This window comes from Urocitellus parryii, chromosome 14 (genome assembly GCF_045843805.1).
Source record: "Urocitellus parryii isolate mUroPar1 chromosome 14, mUroPar1.hap1, whole genome shotgun sequence".
NCBI classification, from domain to species: domain Eukaryota; kingdom Metazoa; phylum Chordata; class Mammalia; order Rodentia; family Sciuridae; genus Urocitellus; species Urocitellus parryii.
Genome location: NC_135544.1, coordinates 9,531,843 through 9,551,322, shown reverse-complemented (window position 1 = coordinate 9,551,322; position 19,480 = coordinate 9,531,843). Strand labels below are relative to the sequence as shown.

Genomic DNA, 19,480 nt, shown 5'->3' with positions numbered 1-19,480 from the left:
TCTAAGGTACTCTTACTGGCAATGAATAAGGAAATATAATTTAGCCAACATTTTAAGCCTCAAGTTTATAACTATTATAAATTTGCTTACTTTGGGGTATATTCTGAATCCAATGCCATCAGTATATTCAACAATATTTTCTTTTGCTGTTTCATTCAATAATTGGGAAATCTTTAAAACGGGTATTTTTAATTTAGGATAGATAGAAAATGGTCCATTTATGAAAACTCTAGCCATTGTATTAAATGTAACATATACTTTGATTAAAAGCTTGAGACTAATGTAGATGAGGGCAAAAACCATATGTTAAGAACAAAATCTGGGGCTGGGGTTGTGGCTCAGCAGTAGAGCACTTAACTATCACGCGCGAGGCCCTGGGTTCGATCCTTAGCACCACATAAAAATAAATAAATAAAATAAAGGTATTGTGTCCGACTACAACTAAAAAATAAATATTAAAAAATAAAGAACAAAATCTGTATTTATATCTTATCAATTTGGAAAATATTCTGATTGACTATATATATATATATATATATATTTTTTTTTTTTAGAAAGAGTGAGAGAGAGTGAGAAAGAGGGAGAGAGAGAGAGAACTTTAATATATATTTTTCAGTATTTGGCGGACACAGCATCTTTGTCTGTATGTGGTGCTGAGGATCGAACCCGGGCCGCACGCATGCCAGGCGAGCGCGCTACCACTTTAGCCACATCCCCAGCACCTGACTGACTATATTTAAATGCCTATTTAAGAAAGGTTATTTAGTTCTCAGATATTTTAACTTTTGAAACTTTGTGTACTCAACAGAAATCACATTCATTTTCCTTTCCAGCACTTAGCAAAATTTTATTTTAAATATGTTAGATATTGGGATTGGAGAATGCTTAAAAGTCTTTCAGAAGTAAATAATATGTATTGATTATTAGAAAGGTCACCCTTTTAAGAGACCTTACTTTTATAAGATCATACACAAAAAGATACATTTTAATCATTAATATTTGGTATTAGAAAACTTAGCTTATTTTGCTTCTTTCCTCATACAGAATTAGAATTCTTCACTTCTCATAAAGGATTTTTTTTTAAGTTCTTGGCTATTGGGTATCTAAAGTCACTATTTTAATTGTTGTTGTTTGGTTTGGTTTGGTTTGGTACTGGGGATTGAACCCAGGGGTGCTTAACCACTGAGCTACAGTCCCAGCCATTTTTATCTTTTGAGTCAAGGTCTCACTAAGTTGCTTAGGACCTAAGTTGCTGAGGCTGGCCTCAAACTTGCAGTCCTCCTGCATCAGCCTCCCAAATTGCTGGGATTGCATGTGCCACTATGTCCAGCTAAGTTAGTTCTTAATGTCTTAATGTCCAAAATGTCTAGAAGTAGATTGAGAGATTTCAAGATTTGGAGGTATAGTTACATTCATAAACAGTCACTTGAGGTGCTATAAGAGAAACTGAGACATTTTTCAATGTAAATCAAGCTCCAGTAAACACTGTTTGAAAGTCTTTGCACAATTGCCCTGAGAAGTTATTTCCCCATTTTATGTGGATGAGAACACTGAAGCCCAGATGAGATCATTTGCCCAAGGTCACACTGGTGTTAGCATTTATACCTGATCTTCCATATTTCAAAGCCTATTACTTTTTATACTATACCACCTCCCTCTATTAAAAGTGTGAAATTTATTTCGACATTACATAACTTTTCTTAGGAGATTCTTATGTTATTAGCAATTTCAAGTTCCATTCTATTGTCTGGTTCAGAGACATTTCTTGAATCTATCTCAGTGAAGGGCATCAAATGAAGATAACATCCACAGGAAAAAGTAAATGGTAACCCTTTTTAAAACAAAACTCTTTCTCCCTCTCAAAATTATTTCTAAGTGAAATTGCTTTTGTGATTTGTGTTCAAAAGTCCTAGATCATTATAAACTGACTGGTAACTAAGATAAAGCAGTTTTCCTTGCTGTCATTGTCCCTGGTTCATGGTGGCTTATAACTACATTATGAACACAACTGGGGAAGGGGCAGGGAGGGAGAGAAGAGGGAATCATAGATGGGTTACAGTGATCTTGTGTTTTTAAAATCATGTACCATATTGGTGGAGAAAAATTTCATTACCTGGCAGAGAAAGCTAGAATGAAGTATACCTTAAGTTCTGCTTGACATATTGAAGGTAGATCAGGATTTATGTTATGTAAATGATCCTTATTTCTTGCTAATTGACATGTCATTTCATTCTCTGGGTTGTTATCAAGTACTTCTAAATGTTAAGGAATGTAGCGTTGTTTTCCTCGGGGAGTTTTCATTATGATATTAAATGCCATGTGTGTATCTTGAACTTATTTGGACCTTTCTTCTGCAGTATAGGGGTTTCTGTAATAGAGATAAAGTTTTGAGAAGCTCTATTTCCCCTTTAATAACTACAAAAGGCTTTCTGTCAGACCTTTTTTCTTTTCCTTTCTTCTTCTTCTCCTTTTTTTTTTTCATATTCTTCCTTAGCCCCAACTTTGCATAGCTGCAAAATAGGTATTGTTTTTTTTTTTTTTCTTCATGGAATCATGGGTAGTTTCATTGGAGCTCATCTCTTTCTGTTTGTTTTGTATAGGGCTGATAGTTCAGGACCATTCAGACCCCATGTTCAGTTCATATGCCTATAAGTCCCACTACCTACTGAATGAATCAAATCGTGCTGAGTTGATGAAATTACCTATGATTCCTTCTTCGTCAGCTTCCAAAAAGAAATGTGAGAAAGGTAATAATCAAAATAGTTTATCTCTTGCTTTTATTTTTGCATTTCCTATTTTTCTCTCTTTAAATGAAGGGGGGAAATGTATGCTTGTCAAGCACCCCATCTGTTGCTTTTGGTAAATTCTGCCTTGGTGGTTGTGACTGTGTCTTCATTGGCTGCAAAATTATTAAAAAGGGCTTAAAATAATTCCATTATTTCAAACTTTTACTTTAATCCTTGAATAAGTTTTCACACATTCCATATATGTTAGGTTATTAAAATAGAAAGACTAGGATTTTGTTCAATATAAAATAATATTTTAAGGATTCTTTCTCTAATTTCTGATACATGTAGATCTACCATTCCCGGTAGAAGAGAATAGACATGACATAATTTGTTACTGTCAACTAAATAACAATATAGGTTATTAAAAGAAGGAAAACAAGATGCAGATTCTTAAAACTTTGATTTTAGAATAAGTCTGTCATTTTGTTTCTTAATTTTTGCTAGGATGCTATGAAAACTAATTGCCCTTGTCTTAGGACACATTAGGAAGCTGGGATTGGGGGAATACCTCAAATACTGGATGTTGAGTTGCTGATGGATAATTTATTCACAGAAAACCAAGAGCTAAATGTACATGTAAATATACTCATGAATTTATATGTGTGTATACACTTATATATCTCTCCCAGTTAATTTCATCTATGGAAGAAGACTTTATCTATGTTTAGCTTTCCATAGCATACTTGCAACAAAAGGAAAAAGTGATTGAACAATAATATATTATTTGAGGAGTTTCTGTCTCAGAGGGGGAAAAAAAGTCAATGAACTTGGAAGGTGAAGGCTTTCTCCTGTATACATTCCCATTACGATCTGGGGGCCAGGTTTAGTATTTGTAAAAAAAAAAAAAAAAAGAAAGAAAAAGAAATTCATTCATAACTATCTATACTAAGTGTGTGTGTGTGTGTGTGTGTGTGTGTGTATACACACACACACACACTAAATATATTTGAAATGGGCTCCCCCACCCCTGTTCTTTACGTTATTTATCTTTGCTGTTTGTCAGATATATAAAGTGGCAACTCATAACTAAAAGAAAGTATAAATAAGTTAATTAGAACCCATTAGAACTATTGAAAAAGTGTTGGCTTTTTGTTTGTTTTCTGTTGAAGTCAGATATCACGTGATACTGCCTGCTTCCCAAACAAAGATAAACACAGGTCTGACTTACTCCAAAATGCAATAAAATTAGTCCATCTGAGGCTTGTTAGGAAATGCTTCATTTCCCTGCTGGTGCCTACATAAAATTAGATTAATTCAGTTGTTACTTTGTTTTCAGCACTCAATATTAACCTTTACATGAACCGAAATTATTTTGAGCCCTCTGCTTAGCTTGAACTATATCTTATTTATCTTGCATTCTAAAGCAGTTTTCTTGCATAGCACCAAGGCAGATCATTCATATTTTAATTTTTTCTATTTCCCTATGTATTTTTAACATTTTTATCATGATGATTTTCACTGATGATTCTGGCTCTGTATTTCCTCTGAAATAGGACTTAAAATTTAGGAAAATTCCATAAAGTTAAAAATGAGAGGCCTGACTTTTCCACATCAATGCTAATAGTCACTTGTCCTCTAAAGCTGTTTGCAAAGACAATTCTCCCTATCAGTCATTCCTTTCCAATGGCAAAATGAATAAACTCATTTTACTTTAAACTTACAGAATTCCATACCTAGGCTTAGAGCATTCAGGAAGCTAATCTCTAGGCTGATGAATTGACCCAATTAATCCATATTTAGATCTGCAGTCAAAGGAAAAATCCTGATGATTTAAGTAAAAGCTTTTAAGCAGAGGAAATATAGTAATTTAATTCATCACTAGTTATATATGGATTTTCTTTTTGTTTTCATGTTAATCAGAAGTTTGAAAGTCTGTTCAGGAAGACAAGATTTTCTGGAAAACTTAATAGCACACCCTCAAAAAGTTGGAGCATGTAAATCAAGTTATTATAGAGGGCTCTTAACCTTTTGCTTATGAGACTTTAAACTCAGTATACTCATGGGCTATAAACCTAATTTTCCAATGGAAAGATTTTTTTTCTCAATAAATGTCTATTATATTCATCTTCAGTGGTTAACAACCTTTTCACTCACTTGTTGAAATGCATATTAGAAATACCTAATCTCATTTCTTTGTATTTAATTTTTTTTTTTTTTTTGCTACACCTGTTTTGGTATCAATTCAAAGATCATTTTGTGTATCCAAAAGAAAAGGGTTTTAATAAGGACTTGACAGGATGTCCTTGCATATGGTACTTCATTCTACACTGAAAATTAGTTCTGTGCTATAAAGCAGTGGTTCTCAATAATTTTAAGTTAGAAAATATTTGTGTAAACAAAAATTTTTAATTATTTTGGAAAATCTAATAATCACATGTAAAATAAGGGTGCATGAGTTTATGTTTTGCTATGATTTTAACAATGTAATAATATTCCTTATTGGGATCAAAATCTTTTGTTAGCAGTTATATATCTCTTTGCTTAATGAAAATCATAGAAATTATTAATTTTGAAATGCAGGGTTTTTTGGTTGATACAGTATTTGAAAACATGGGTTTATGAGAAAGGGAAGGGAATCCTTGGTGATGAAAAGTTGCAAACCACTGCTATGCTGCCCGTATGATTTTCTTTATCTTTACTGCTAAGGTAATGATACTGATGACCAATTTGAGAATCCATATTCCTTTGCTATTTTGTATTCTTTTACAGAAAGCAAAAATACTGATCAACCAATTGGCTATTTTCATTCTTGTTAATTTTATTGTAAAGGGATTTAGTTAAGTGTGGCACTGGATTAAAATAGAAAGATGACTATTGCTTTCTTGCCTAGCTCTGAAGAAAAAAAAAGAAAATGGCTACTCATTTATTTGAAAAACTTGTTCCCAAATCTATTCAGTCTAAACATTTTATGCATCTCTCTCATCAAAGTCAAGATATTATTATATTAATGAAACTCTAAGCTTCTAGTCACTGAAACCCTAAAAAAAAAAAGTAAATATTTTCATGGTTTCCTATTTTAATCCATTGCTATAGATATGACTCAATCCCTTTGTTATTTCCCAATTTAAATCAAATTTAATGCACTTTAAAGATAACTTTCTCCTTTCTTTTTCTGTTTCCTCTTTTCTCAGTTATTAAGACTGTTTATTTGTTTCAAGGTGGAAGATTGCTCTGCTGTGAATCGTGCCCAGCTTCCTTCCACCCAGAATGCCTGAGCATAGAAATGCCAGAAGGCTGCTGGAATTGCGATGACTGTAAAGCTGGCAAGAAACTACATTACAAGCAGATTGTTTGGGTCAAATTGGGAAATTACAGGCAAGTTTTCCAAGGGCAAAGAGGAAGCTTTCCATTAGTGTTCAGACCAGGTTCATTATTTGGATGCAGAGTAGCTAGGAGATGGGCAGAGAGCATAGGCCTACCTCTCCAAAAAACAAAAAGGGAAACAGGTTTTCAGTCTGAATTTTTGGAGGGTTGGAAAGGTTATGTTGTTATTGGAGTTCTTTTGGTTTTTTTGTTTTCATTGTTTTTAAGATTTGTTGGTTGACTTGCTTTTAGATTCTGAAAATTATTTTATACTAATGAACTATATACTACTAGATTTTGGAATAAAAGGTCTTATATCAATATAAATCTAATTAAAACAATATAAATATAAAACAATATAGATGATGTTTTCTTTGTGTTTTAATTAGATTTATATTGATTTCTGGCCTCTAATAAGATCAAGAATTTATATGCTGAACGAAATAGCTCTCTTTGTCCCTGAATCTGGCCCATTTTTTTCTGGCTAGAAGCCCTAACCTGTGTCTAGAGAGCTTTTTATAATTTAAAAAGAGATTTATTTCAATAAGGACCTTTAGTAGTTTTTTTATTTGTTTGTTTGTTTGTTGTGGCGCTGGGGATTGAACTCTGGGCCTTGTGCATGCAAGGCAAACGCTCTACCAACTGAGCTATATCCCTAGCCCAGAATCTTTAGTTCTTAAGTGAATGAAATAAGAAGTATATGTGATTGTCATTATTTTAATAAAACTTTTCCTTTAAGGCTTTAAGCAGCCTTCATTAAATATATATGCATACATTTTTTTTAAATTCTGTACTTTGAGGCATATATTTATTATTTTTCAAAGAAAATAGAAACTAGTCAGGTTAACACAAAAGAGTTGTGCTTTTCAATTAGAATCCTAAGCTACATATATTTCTATAGAATTTCAGCCATATTGTAATTTTGTTTTAGTAAGAGCTATATTGTTTTGTTTAAATATGCTGCTTGTTTACTTATTTCAAATTTTCATTTTTATTTAGGATCAGGGACATTAAAGTCATAAAGGCCCCTTCCCTCTTTTTCCCCCCAAAAATATGACAAGAAACTTCTAAGACCTAAAAAATATTTTTAATAGTTTGAATATTTAAATAAGTTTATACCATATAACAAAAGATGTCATAAAGTTTTAAAAGGCAAACCAAGGGAAAATATTTTTTGGTCCATATTCTGTAGGAAAAAATGAATGTCTCAACGGAAAAAGAGGCAAAGAAGAAAACAAACCAGTTTGCAGAAGAATAGCAAATAGAAAATAATCCCAGGAAAAATGCTCAGATTTACCAAAAATAAATACACAATAAAACATTTTTTTTTCAATTAAAAGATTGACAAAGATTTAAAAGATTACTAATTTTGTGGCCATTGAAGGCATGAGGAAATAATTGCCTCTTGGAGGACAGTCTGGTATCATATATCAAAACAGTAACTGGGCCAAGGTTGTGGCATCTACATCTAAAAATATATATACTTAAGAAAACTATAAGTGTAGCATTTCCACCTCAAGGAATTTATCTAAAGAAAAAAATGAAAGCAGGCAAAACATTTATTTAATGACATGTTCACTGTAGTTATTTCTAATTGTAAAATTTTGAAATAACCTAAATGCTTAGTTATTAATAAGGGATTTGTCAAATAAAGTATATCCATATTGTAGGATAACATGAAGGCAATAAAGGATAATGCAGGTGTATATAAGAACATGGGAACATATCTGTGATATATAATTGTTTAAAATGCATATTAAGTATATGCAGTTTGTTTCTGCATTTTATGCATTTTTTTTTTTCCTTTCTCAGGGCAGGGTCTCCATATGTTGCCCAGGCTGTCCTCAGACTCCTGGGCTCAAGCAGTCGTCCTGTCTCAGCCTACCAAGTAGCTGGGACTAGTTACTTGCCACCGTGCCTGGCCTTATTTATATAATTTTTGAAAAGTGCAGCTCTGGATACATGTGTTTTTAATACTTAGAAAGAAGTAGCATCTAATGTTAATAGGTTCAGGGATAAGATTACAAAAGGAGACATTTTTACTTTTCTCTTACACATTTCTGCATCATTTTAATTTTAAAAAAATTAATAATTGTATGTAATACTTGTACATATTTCTGATCTATAACATGTTTTGAAATGCTTTAGTTTTTGAAAGACACACATGCTGTTTTTATAATTATATGTGTGTGTGTGTGTGTATATATATATATATATATATATATATATATATATATATATATATTGGCCCCATTTTCTGATCTTTAGCTTCACCCTTCAGTTCCTGGTTTGTCCAGTTGCTAAAAACTGTTCAATGCTCTTTGCAGATGGTTTCATTTAGCAATTACTGTAGTATTCAGTGATCAGAATGTGAAAGTTATATTTTCACTCTGCTCCAATCCCATGTTTGTTGGATCAAAGATGAATTAGATTCTGAAATACCAATGGAGATAAAACCTATTGTATTTGATTAAGAACTGTTTGCCCTGGATGATTTGAGATTCAGAAAATGTTGATTTTCATGGGGGTAGCCATACTTTATCATGGAAGTACTTTATTCTAAAAATAATTCCCAGACTACTAGAAATAAATAATCTTTGATATCTTGAAAAGCATTAAGTATGTCAAGTGTAGGAGAAACATAACTTTTGTGGATCAAATTGGGATTGGAGTGGTATTGGACTATTCTGACTTTATTATTAAACTTTTTAATATTTTCATGAGCTATATTTTGTAAATGTCAAATATTGATTTTTAAAGACAAACTAGATAAGGGTTTAGGGCCAACTTTGTATAGTATATGTTCACTATTTAATTAATTAATGTTTTCACATGATGCCCAGTTTGGATGGATTAAAAATAAAGATTTTTGTGGTCTTAAAATCTGAATGAAAATTGCAAAGTACAAAACCCTTTTTATTCTTGTCAACCTTGTAAAGAAGGTTTCATTTTCTTTGTCTAAAATTGCTTTTGTTTTCAGATGGTGGCCAGCAGAGATCTGCAATCCCAGATCTGTGCCACTGAACATCCAGGGCCTTAAACATGACTTGGGGGACTTTCCTGTGTTCTTCTTTGGTTCTCATGACTACTATTGGGTACACCAGGGCAGAGTGTTCCCTTATGTTGAAGGAGACAAAAGCTTTGCTGAGGGACAGACTAGTATTAACAAGACCTTCAAGAAAGGTGAGTTGTATGATGTTTACAGTGACTCAGAACCAGGACTCCAGTGTAGATTTCTCCACATCTCCTCACTTGCACACAGCACATCTAGTATTAGAGAATTTTCACTAGGCATAATGATCCTGCATCCACTAACTTCCAGTCATATTAGAAACAGGTCTGAAATGAATTTAAGAATAGTAGACTTTGCTGTATATGTGAAAAGAATTTCTTCAGCAATCGTTTGTTCGTGTGTGTGTGTGTGTGTGTGTATTTGTACTTGGACACAATATATTTATTTATTTATTTTTATGTGATATTGAGGATTGAACTCAGTGCCTCACACATGGTAGGCGAGTGCTTTGCCACTGAGCCACAACCTCAGCCCCCAGCAATCTTTCTGTAAACAAAGATTATACTGCAAATAGTCTTCATAATGAAGGGAAACTCCTTTGCCATAAGAGTAGTAAAAGCTTCCTATGAAGAGCTTTACAACTGCTTTTACAAAAAGTTGCCAGGGAATTTGGCTTTCTGGGTAAGAGTGAAATGAATTTAAATCTAGTACAAAGTAAACACCTACTATTAGGGTCACTTGGAGGTCTCTATCATTGAGGTAGAGTGCCTCTGAGGCAGCAGCGGGCACACAGCTGTAATGTTTAGTGAGTTATATTCTATTTCATTATAACCCTATGCTGGTGGTGAATGGTAATTTCCAGAATGTGATTTTAGAAAGAAAATCTCAGGCCAAATGCAGAGCATTGGGAAGATAGTATAAAACTACTACCCTGACCATGTGTGTTTGTATTTCAGTAATTATGTATTTTGTTTGGTCTTATTGTCAGCACTGGAAGAAGCTGCAAAACGTTTCCAGGAATTGAAAGCACAAAGAGAAAGTAAAGAAGCACTAGAGATTGAAAAAAACTCAAGAAAACCTCCTCCTTACAAACACATCAAAGTGAGTCTTACCCATGAAACCACTGGTATTTGATAGAGAAGATGAAATCCATTATTCTCTCAGTAGTTAAAGGCCCTTTTTAACTTGTGAAAACTTTTGCTAATTATCAGCCTGTCTTCTGTAAAACCAACTTAGAGCTTTTGTTGAAGGCATCAGATGGGAGCCCTAGCTGTAGTGCTGTGAGGATTAGAACTTCGATAAGCCCTCTCAAATCTAGGAGGAACATAGTTCATGTGAAATCTCATTCTTCTTCTACCAGGTTATCCTGCAACCAAATGAGAATATAGGTGTTTAGCCTCTTTTTTCAAAGAGCCCACAGATAAGCATGCTTATCAACCAGTGGAAGGAGAAATACACAGGATAAACAAACAAAAAATTCATTTTTCAGGTTTGGATATTTTTGTTGACCAAGGAGAGTTATTATTCTTAGCTTATTCACAGAGAAATTAAGGTAAAGAGCTTTGCTTAGAGTCATCACAAGATATGAGCAGAGGCCTGTATAGCATGGGCTTTTGGCGGGACAGTGCTGGGGGGATGTTTCTGTTCAAATTGCTAGTAGATTGCTTACCTTGGCCTCCCTCTCTTTTGTGATTTTGTTTTCTAGGCTAACAAAGTAATAGGAAAGGTACAGATACAGGTTGCTGACCTGTCAGAGATTCCCCGCTGTAACTGCAAGCCTGCTGATGAAAACCCTTGTGGCCTGGAATCAGAGTGTCTGAACAGAATGTTACAGTATGAGTGTCACCCACAGGTCTGCCCAGCTGGAGATCGTTGTCAGAACCAGTGCTTTACAAAGAGGCTATATCCAGATGCAGAGATCATCAAAACAGAGCGAAGAGGCTGGGGCCTCAGGACCAAAAGGAGCATTAAGAAGGTAGGATGTGATAGAGGTAGTGGTTGGGGTGGAACAGACCAAAACTGTGTTGCTTAGGAATACTTCAGTAGTATAAACAGATATATAATGTAAGGACCACTAAATGCTGCAAAGGAAAATAAAGCTATAAGAGGGAATGGCTGGGCTGGGAATGTGGCTCAAGCGGTAACATGCTCACCTGGCATGCGCGGGGCGCTGGGTTCGATCATCAGCACCACATAAAAATAAAAAAATAAAAAAGATGTTGTGTCCACCGAAAACTGAAAAATAAATATTTTAAAAATTTAAAAAAAAAAAGAGGGAATGGCTGCTAGATGCAGTGCACATGCCTATAAATCCCAGCGACTTGGGAGGCTGAGGTAAGAGGATTTCAAGCCAGCCTCAGCAACTTAGTGAGGTCCTAAGCAACTTAGTGAGACTCTGACTCAAGATAAAAAATTTTTAAAAAGAGCTGGGGATATGGTTCAGGGTTCAATCCTCGGTACCCCCCTCCCCCCCCAAAAAAAAGGCGGGGGGTGATGGCTAATGACAGGGATTACTATTTTCAATTGATTAGGAAGCCTGAGGAGGTGACATTTAACCTGAAGGTGTAAAGTAGAAAACCATGTAGATCTATCATAACAGCATTTCAGACCAAAGGAAAAGCAAGTTCAAAGGCCTTATCATAAGCCAGGTGTGGTGGTACATGCTTGTAATCCCAGTGACTCGGGAAGCTGAGACAGGAGGAGTTCAAGTAGTTCAAGGCAAACCTTGACAACTTAATGAAACCTTGTTTCAAAATACAAAATAAAAAGGGCTGAGCATGTAGCTCAGTGGTAAAGCATCCCTGGGTTCAGTCCCCAGTACTGAAGGGAAAAGGCAAACTAGTAAGCCTGGAGAAGAGTGACAAGGAGTGGAGTGGTAGTTAAAAGATGAGGTGAGATGGGTAGCCAAGGGTTAAATCTTATGGGGCCTTGTAGATGGGATGAGAAACTTACAGATTTTAGTAGGGAGTGCCTCCATCTGACTTGGTGCATTAGTTATTACATCTATATAACAATATTACCACCAAGTTAGCAACTCACAGTTTATGAAACTCAGGATTTTAGGCAATGCTTAGCCTGGGTCTCTACTTAGAATCTGACAGAGTTACACCAAGGTGCCCACCAGTCTCCCAGGGTTATGTTCTCAGCTTGTGTCTCAGCTAAGTAAGGATCCACCTCTCTGTTCATGTGGCTATTGGCAAAATTCTATTCTTTGTAGCTGTAAGTCTTGAGAGCTTCAGATTGGTGTTTCTTTGTTTGGGGGGATGGTTTCTTGCTGTTGGCCAGGAGTTGCTCTTGTCCACATTTCCTTTCCACCTGGGATTCCCAACATAGTCACTTGCTTTCTTTACAGTGAATGGAGGGGAGACTCCCAACAAGATAGACGCTAAGGTCTTAAGTAGTAAACTCACACAACACATACACACCGTCATTATTACCATATTGTATTAGTTAGAAGCAAATCACAGGTCATGCTCACTTTCAAGGGGAGAGGTTTGTGCAAGGGCATGAACACCAGAAGGCAGGGATTTGGTTTTGGATTGTTTGTTTTGAGGGGTTTATTTGTTTTGTTTGGTACTGGGGATTGAACCCAGGGGTACTTTACCACTAAGCTACATTCCCAATCCTATTTTAAGACAGGGTCTCATTAAGTTGCTTAGGGCCTTGCTAAGTTGCTAAGGCTGGCCTTGAAATTGCATTCCTTCTGTCTCAGCCTCCCAAGCTGCTGGGACTACAGACATGTGTCACTGCTCCTGGCTAGACTAGAGGGACCACTTTGAGAGTCAGTCTATCAAACCTGGGTTTGTTAAGTCCAGTTTTTGTCACTGTGACCAAAATATCTGACAAAAACAACTTAGAGGAAGGAAAGTTTATTTGGGGTTCATGGTTTCAGAGGTCTCAGTCCATAGATGGTCAGCTCCATTACACTGGGCCCAAAGTGAGACAGTTCATCATGGCAGAAGGGCCCAGTAGAAGAAAGCTGCTCAGCTCAATGTGGGGTCAGGAAGCAGAGAGAGGGAACAGGGAAGGGCCCATAGGAAAGATGCATTCTTCCAGGATATACCTCCTCCAAACATATCCCCTGACTAAAGTTATTACCCAATTACTCCATTTTAATTAGGATGGATTAATTAGTTTACAGCTCTCATAATCCAATATTTTCACCTCCCAACATTTCTGCATTAATAGGAGCTTTTGGGGGAATAGTTTTATGTCACTGTGACCAAAATAGGTTTCAAAAGGAGAACTTTGGCCAGGCACAGTGGCACACACTTGAAATCCCAACTGCTTGGGAGGCTTAGACAGGAGTATTGCAAGTTTGAGGCCAGGCTTGGCAACTTAGTGAGACCCTGTCTCAATTAAGAAGGATTGGGGATGTAGTTTAGTGTTAAACCATGTTTGGTACCCAGTACCAAAAACAAAAAGGTCAAGTACATTTAAAATTGTTATATAATGAGCTGGGCCTGCTGATGCATGCCTGTGATCCAAGTAGTTTGGGAGGCTGAAGAAAGAGGATTACAAGTTAAAAGCCAGTCTTTGCAACTTAGCAAGGCTCTAAGCAACTTAGAGCCTGTCTCAAAATACAAAATAAAAAGGGCTGGGGACTCAGTGGTTAAGCACCTCTCAGTTTAATCCCTGGTACCAAAATAAAATAAAATAAAAAATAAGGACTGAAGATATAGCTCAGTTGTAAGGTGTCCTTAGGTTCAATTCCCAGTACTTAAAAAAATATGTATGGGGAGTTATGTAATAAAAGTTATATTATTTTAATGCTATGCATATCACACATACAAATGTTTTCTATGATTCTGGAGAAGTTTATAGGGCTGTGTTGAAATCCATCAAGTTTAATGTTGTTACAACCTTTTAATAGTAGTTGCATTTATTCTAAAATAACTTATTAAGTTAATAATATAATCAAGGGAAAAGAAAATACAATCTGGACTGATCTTCCCTTTAGCATTTGAAGGATTACTAATGTAAGACAATTGGCCTTTTACAAAATAGCTATAAATATTCATTCTTGGAAAAGCATAATCATAATGATGTTAAAGCAACATGAAAATGATTTTTGTTACATTCACAATAAAAAAAACAAATATAAGGGGCTGCTGTTGGGGCTCAGAGGCACTAGGTTCAATTCTCAGCACCGCATATAAATAAATAAAGTAAAGGTCTATCGACAACTAAAAAATAAAAAACAAATATGAAATTGAATGTACACAGTCCTTCCCCTTTTCATACATAACAGACTACTGAAAATGTGTGCCAGAATCAAACAAAAAACTTCCTGTTATATAGTGATTTCTTTTCTGGAAAAATTTTTAGGGATGCTAAGAATTGAACCCAGGGTCTTACACATGCTAATAAGTATAAGCAACTACTGAGCTTCATTTCCAGCCTATTTTTCATACTTACAGAAAAAATATTAGATCGTGAATTACAGCCTATCATTTTTTGCTGCAGTGTTTTGTTTTGCAGTTCTGGGATTGATCCTAGGGGTACTCTACCACTGAGCTGTATTCCAGCAGCCCCTTGCCCCCACCCCCAGGATGGCTTTAAACCTGCGATTTTCCTGCCTCAGCCTCCCAAGTAACTGGGATTACAGGCATGCACCACTGCTCCCAGCCTTTCCTACAATTTTTTTTAATATTTATTTTTTAGGTGTAGATGAACATAACACAATGCCTTTATTTTTATGTGTTGCTGAGGATCGAACCCGGGTCTCGCCCATCCTAGTCAGGTGACTAAGTGCTGAGGCAAGAGAATCACAAGTTTGAGGCCAGCCTTGGCAACTTAGCAAGGCTTAGCCTTAGCAACTTAGTGAGACCCTGTCTCAAAAAATAAAAAGGTCTGGGGATGTGGCTCATTGGTAAAGCACCCCTGGGTACAGTCCAAATAAACAGATAAACAAACAAACATACACTTACCGTGTGGTACAGCAAATCAACTCCTGACCATTTGTCCCAGAAAAATGAAAATCTTTATCTACATGAAAACTTTTCCAGAATATTCATAGCAGCCTTATTTGTAATAGCCAAAATTTGGAAACAATTCAAATGTTCTTCAGTGAGTGAATGGTTAGACTGACTAGTATATCCATTCTGAGGAACACTAGTCAGCAATTAGAAAACAAGCTTATTTTTTGGGGTGCTAGGGATTGGACCCAGGGCATTGTGCATGCCAAGCAAGTACTCTACCAACTGAGCTATATCCCCAGCCCAACACACTGTTAATACATATAACTTGGCTGTATCTCAAGGGAATTAGCCTGAGGTTTGTGTAACAATGTCAGTTTTCTGGCTTTATACTGCGATATGGATCTGCAAGATGGAGGAAGCTGAGTGAAGAATAGGTACAAATATCTCTGTACTATTTTTTCTAACTTCCTATGAGTATCTAAAATTACTTCAAAATAAAAACGTTTAAAAAACAAAGAGCTTATTTGTTTCAGATTCAGATCTTTCCCAGTTCTTACTCCCAACCCCTCACAGTTACAAACCTGGAGTGATAATTACAAACCAGTCTGTGGTAATTATATAGCTTCAAAGTCTGGGGTTAATTTTTTCCCCAGATCCTAGCAACATGTCATGTGGTATCACTTGACTATAGAAATAGTATTCTTAGCAAGAAAAGACAGGTAGATTGGCATTTTATGAGGCACTTGTACAAGAAAAATAGTGCCCCTGTTGTAATTTATAAATAAATTACCATTTATTTCCAGGGTTTCATTTATTTCAGGATTCTTTTTAGTTAATTATGATAGAGTATAGCTGTGTTAAGCAATATTTTATAATATGATATACTGATTTTAGTTATATATTTACATGCTTCTCTGCAGGGCGAATTTGTAAATGAATATGTTGGTGAATTAATTGATGAAGAAGAATGCAGACTTCGAATCAAGCGAGCCCACGAGAACAGTGTAACTAATTTTTATATGTTAACTGTTACAAAGGTAAAATTGCTTTTTTTTTTTTTTGGTAAGAAAAAGGGATTTTCTGTTCTTGTTTCATGGTTTCAGGTTGAATTCAGTTTCTTTTGATTTTTCCCAAGCAAATTATAATGACTTATAATAGCCAGCAAACTATAATGTGCTGATTATTCTAGAATACGAAATGAATCATTATTGAAGCCTTGCACATGTCATATAAGAAAACACTAAGAATGAAAAGATAACCAGAAATAGGTTTACATATCTGGATCTGCATTTTAGTTCCTGGATATTCTGAAAGACCTGGGCCTCAGTTCCTTTTTTTTTTTTTTTTTTTTTTTTTTAAAGAGAGAGAGAGAGAGAGAATTTCAATATTTATTTATTTTTTTTTAGTTATCGGCGGACACAACATCTTTGTTGGTATGTGGTGCTGAGGATCGAACCCGGGCCGCACGCATGCCAGGCGAGCGCGCTACCACTTGAGCCACATCCCCAGCCCTCAGTTCCTTTTTAAAAATATTTTTCCTTAGTTGTACATGGACACAATGGCTTTATTTATTTTTTTTTATGTGGTACTGAGGATTGAACCTCGTACCTCACACATGCTAAGAGAGTGCTCTACCACTGAGCTACAACCCCAGCCCCTCAGATTCTTTATCACTGAAGGGAAGAATTAGCTCAGTGATTCTAAATTATAAATCACCATTAAATTTCTCATTTAACAAAAAGTCTAAACTTCTATATTTATATTTTTAATGATTAGGAAAATGAGTGTTGTCATAAGAAAAATGGTAGTAAAACTGCCAGTTTAATAACACATATAATTGTAAGACCTACATATTACATATAATACAATCTTTTCAATAGTCCTCTGATTTACAGAGGACAAGAAACTGAGGTCCAGAAATGGTGAGTAATTGTTGAATGAATATCTTGTTATCATTTAAGAGCCAAGACTAGTACCCATGTTTTCTGTGTTCCAGGATATCTCTAAAATTAAAAATCAGACTATGATTAGGGCTTGGGATAGAGCTCAGTGTTAAGAGCATACCGAATATGTGTGAGGCCCTGAGTTTGATCCCTAGCACTACTAAAAATATATAACCACTATAAATTAAAAATACAGCATTTTAAAAGTATTTTGCCTGATATATAATTGTTTGAAAGTTTCATAACTTTCAAAAAATTTCTCATGAACAGAAGTTAAAATGCCAATTTTGACGATGCTGGAGTCTGGCTCCATGAATCCTACCTATCCTTACCACCGAGGTCCCTTCAGCCAGCTTGACAAAATGTGGGAATGTTGTTCCAGATTCTCAGTTCAGTTTCAGGGGCCTAAGCGTTCATCTTTTTACTATATTTTTGAACTTCAGTATAAGTGAAAATAAAATAGGTACTACTGGAAAGTCTGACCCACACAGTAGTCTGTTCATCAAACAAATCTCCAGATTTTCATCTGGGGAGAGTTCTCATTTTTCCTTCTTACATTTTTATACTAAATGCATTGACATCACACTAGTTTTGCTTCCTGCTTTGGGCAAGAAAGAGGGCTGACAGCAAAATACTAGAGTAGTTATCTGAACTTGAAGTTTCCTAATTAGAAAATACCTACCTGTATGGTTTGCTAATCTAAGTAGCATTATTTGGTGGTCTGCTTGTTTCTAGAAGTAAACTTAAAAATTTGAAACTGAATTACGGTTTATCTTAATTACTATGACTTGAAAGTCATCATATAAATTAGAGAACTTAGTAAACTGCACAGAGAGTGTCATAAACTGCACAGAGAGTGTCACATTTTGAGACTTATCAGTTGTTAAACACCAGCAGATAGCAAAATGCTGTTGCCTTGTGACCCCTGACTAAGTTGGATGTTTCTAAAATAGACTTATATTTAGCTTCATGTCAAAGATACCTTTCTTTTCTTCCTGAAGGATCGTATAATTGATGCTGGCCCAAAAGGAAATTATTCTCGTTTTATGAACCACAGTTGTAATCCAAACTGTGAAACACAGAAGTGGACAGTGAATGGAGATGTTCGAGTTGGACTTTTTGCCCTTTGTGATATTCCTGCAGGTAAAAAAGTAACCTGATCTCCCCTTCTTTAGGTTTGATGCCCAAATATTCATTCAGAAAAGTTCACGTTATATTTGAAATTGTTACCTGTCAATGAAAGGTAAAAGTTTATATCCTGTCTGGGAGCAGTGGCGCATACCTGTAATCCCAGGGGATCAGGAGCCTGAGGCAGGAAAATCACGAGTTCAAAGCCAGCCTCAGCAATTTATCGAGGCTATAAGCAACTCAGTGAGACCCTACCTCTAAGTAAAATATTTTAAAAAGGCTGGAGATATGGCCCTCAGTGGTTAAGTGTCCCTGGGTTCAATCCCCACTACCAAAAAAGAAATTATATCCTGAAAAGAGAATTTAGCAAGAGAATTTATAAGAGAGGATGTGGCAGGATTCTGTGTGTCTATGATGCTAGTGCATTACTTCTCTAAATGATTGCTGTCTGTATAATGTAACCAGATGCTTAGCTGTTGTTTTCTTTTTAAAAATGTATTAGAAGTAATAAGTTTATGTTAAAACCAGTTTGTTTTATTGTTTTTGTTATTGTTTTTTACTCTGAAAGATCATTTTGTTTCAAATTAGAAATAAAAAGCCTTGAAAGCCAGAACTGTTGCTTTCATTTTTCCTTTTCTATATAGATCTTAAAAGCAAAACTAAGATTCTTTTTTGTGAAATTAAAAAAAAAAAAAGGTGAGAAGAGAAATTCTGTAGCTAAGACAGATTTAAACTCTCTAGAACTATGTAGATTGGTCAAGCCCAGTTAGCAAGAAGCTTAGGAGGCTCTAGTTTGAATCCCTGGATATTTGGTGTATATAGTAAACCTCTGTTTTGAATTTTTTTCTATTTATAACATAAAGCATTATGTATGAGAAATAGCATCATCACAATTCCAAGATCACTTTGTTCATTTAGAAACGGGAGTGACTAGCTTTTAGAAAAGAAGGCTAAATTAGATGCTCTTTTCTTGATCACAGGTTGCAGATTCCTAGTCCCTATTACATCATTCCAACCACTTTTATAAAAAAGAATATAACTTCTTTTTAGGATATTTAGTGTTGTCATAATTGTTGATGGAGATGTTTTACTGTCCCCCCCCCCTTTTTTTTCTTTTCATCCATCACTGTTTTCAGTGAGGGTGGATTATGGGAAGGGAAAAAAGTCTTCATGTCAGAATTATGCATCTTCCAGTATGAAAGTATATCTGACAGCTTTTCTCTTCCTCATGATTTGAGTATGCATAATTATTTTTCTTATATTTTAGGGATGGAGTTAACGTTTAATTATAACTTGGATTGTCTGGGCAATGGCAGAACGGAGTGCCACTGTGGGGCAGATAACTGCAGTGGCTTTCTAGGAGTGCGACCAAAGGTCAGTTGT

General features: G+C 35.4%; 2 protein-coding genes across 4 annotated transcripts in view; one reads left to right on the top strand and one right to left on the bottom strand.

Moving 5' to 3' along the window:
- The window catches only part of Ddhd2 (DDHD domain containing 2), a 77,994-nt gene that overhangs the window by 18,022 nt on the left and 40,492 nt on the right, over positions 1-19,480 (bottom strand). Inside the window, exon 20 of one of the 2 annotated variants that reach the window (XR_003302200.2) lies at positions 10,249-10,471. The exons of the other annotated variant lie outside the window; for it this stretch is intronic. The gene's annotated coding sequence lies outside the window, so the exon portion shown is untranslated. Of the gene's footprint in view, positions 1-10,248; positions 10,472-19,480 lie in introns of those variants that run through there. 2 annotated transcript variants of the gene reach the window in all.
- Nsd3 (nuclear receptor binding SET domain protein 3) overlaps positions 1-19,480 on the top strand; it is a 110,790-nt gene that overhangs the window by 83,758 nt on the left and 7,552 nt on the right. Inside the window, exons 15-22 of one of the 2 annotated variants that reach the window (XM_026404675.2) lie at positions 2,601-2,747; positions 5,948-6,104; positions 9,073-9,275; positions 10,094-10,206; positions 10,811-11,080; positions 15,947-16,030; positions 17,971-18,112; positions 19,365-19,471. In XM_026404675.2, coding sequence (XP_026260460.2) covers positions 2,601-2,747; positions 5,948-6,104; positions 9,073-9,275; positions 10,094-10,206; positions 10,811-11,080; positions 15,947-16,030; positions 17,971-18,112; positions 19,365-19,471 — 1,223 coding nt within the window. Of the gene's footprint in view, positions 1-2,600; positions 2,748-5,920; positions 6,105-9,072; positions 9,276-10,093; positions 10,207-10,810; positions 11,081-15,946; positions 16,064-17,970; positions 18,113-19,364; positions 19,472-19,480 lie in introns of both variants that reach the window. The other variant, XM_077792570.1, reaches the window with a different exon arrangement.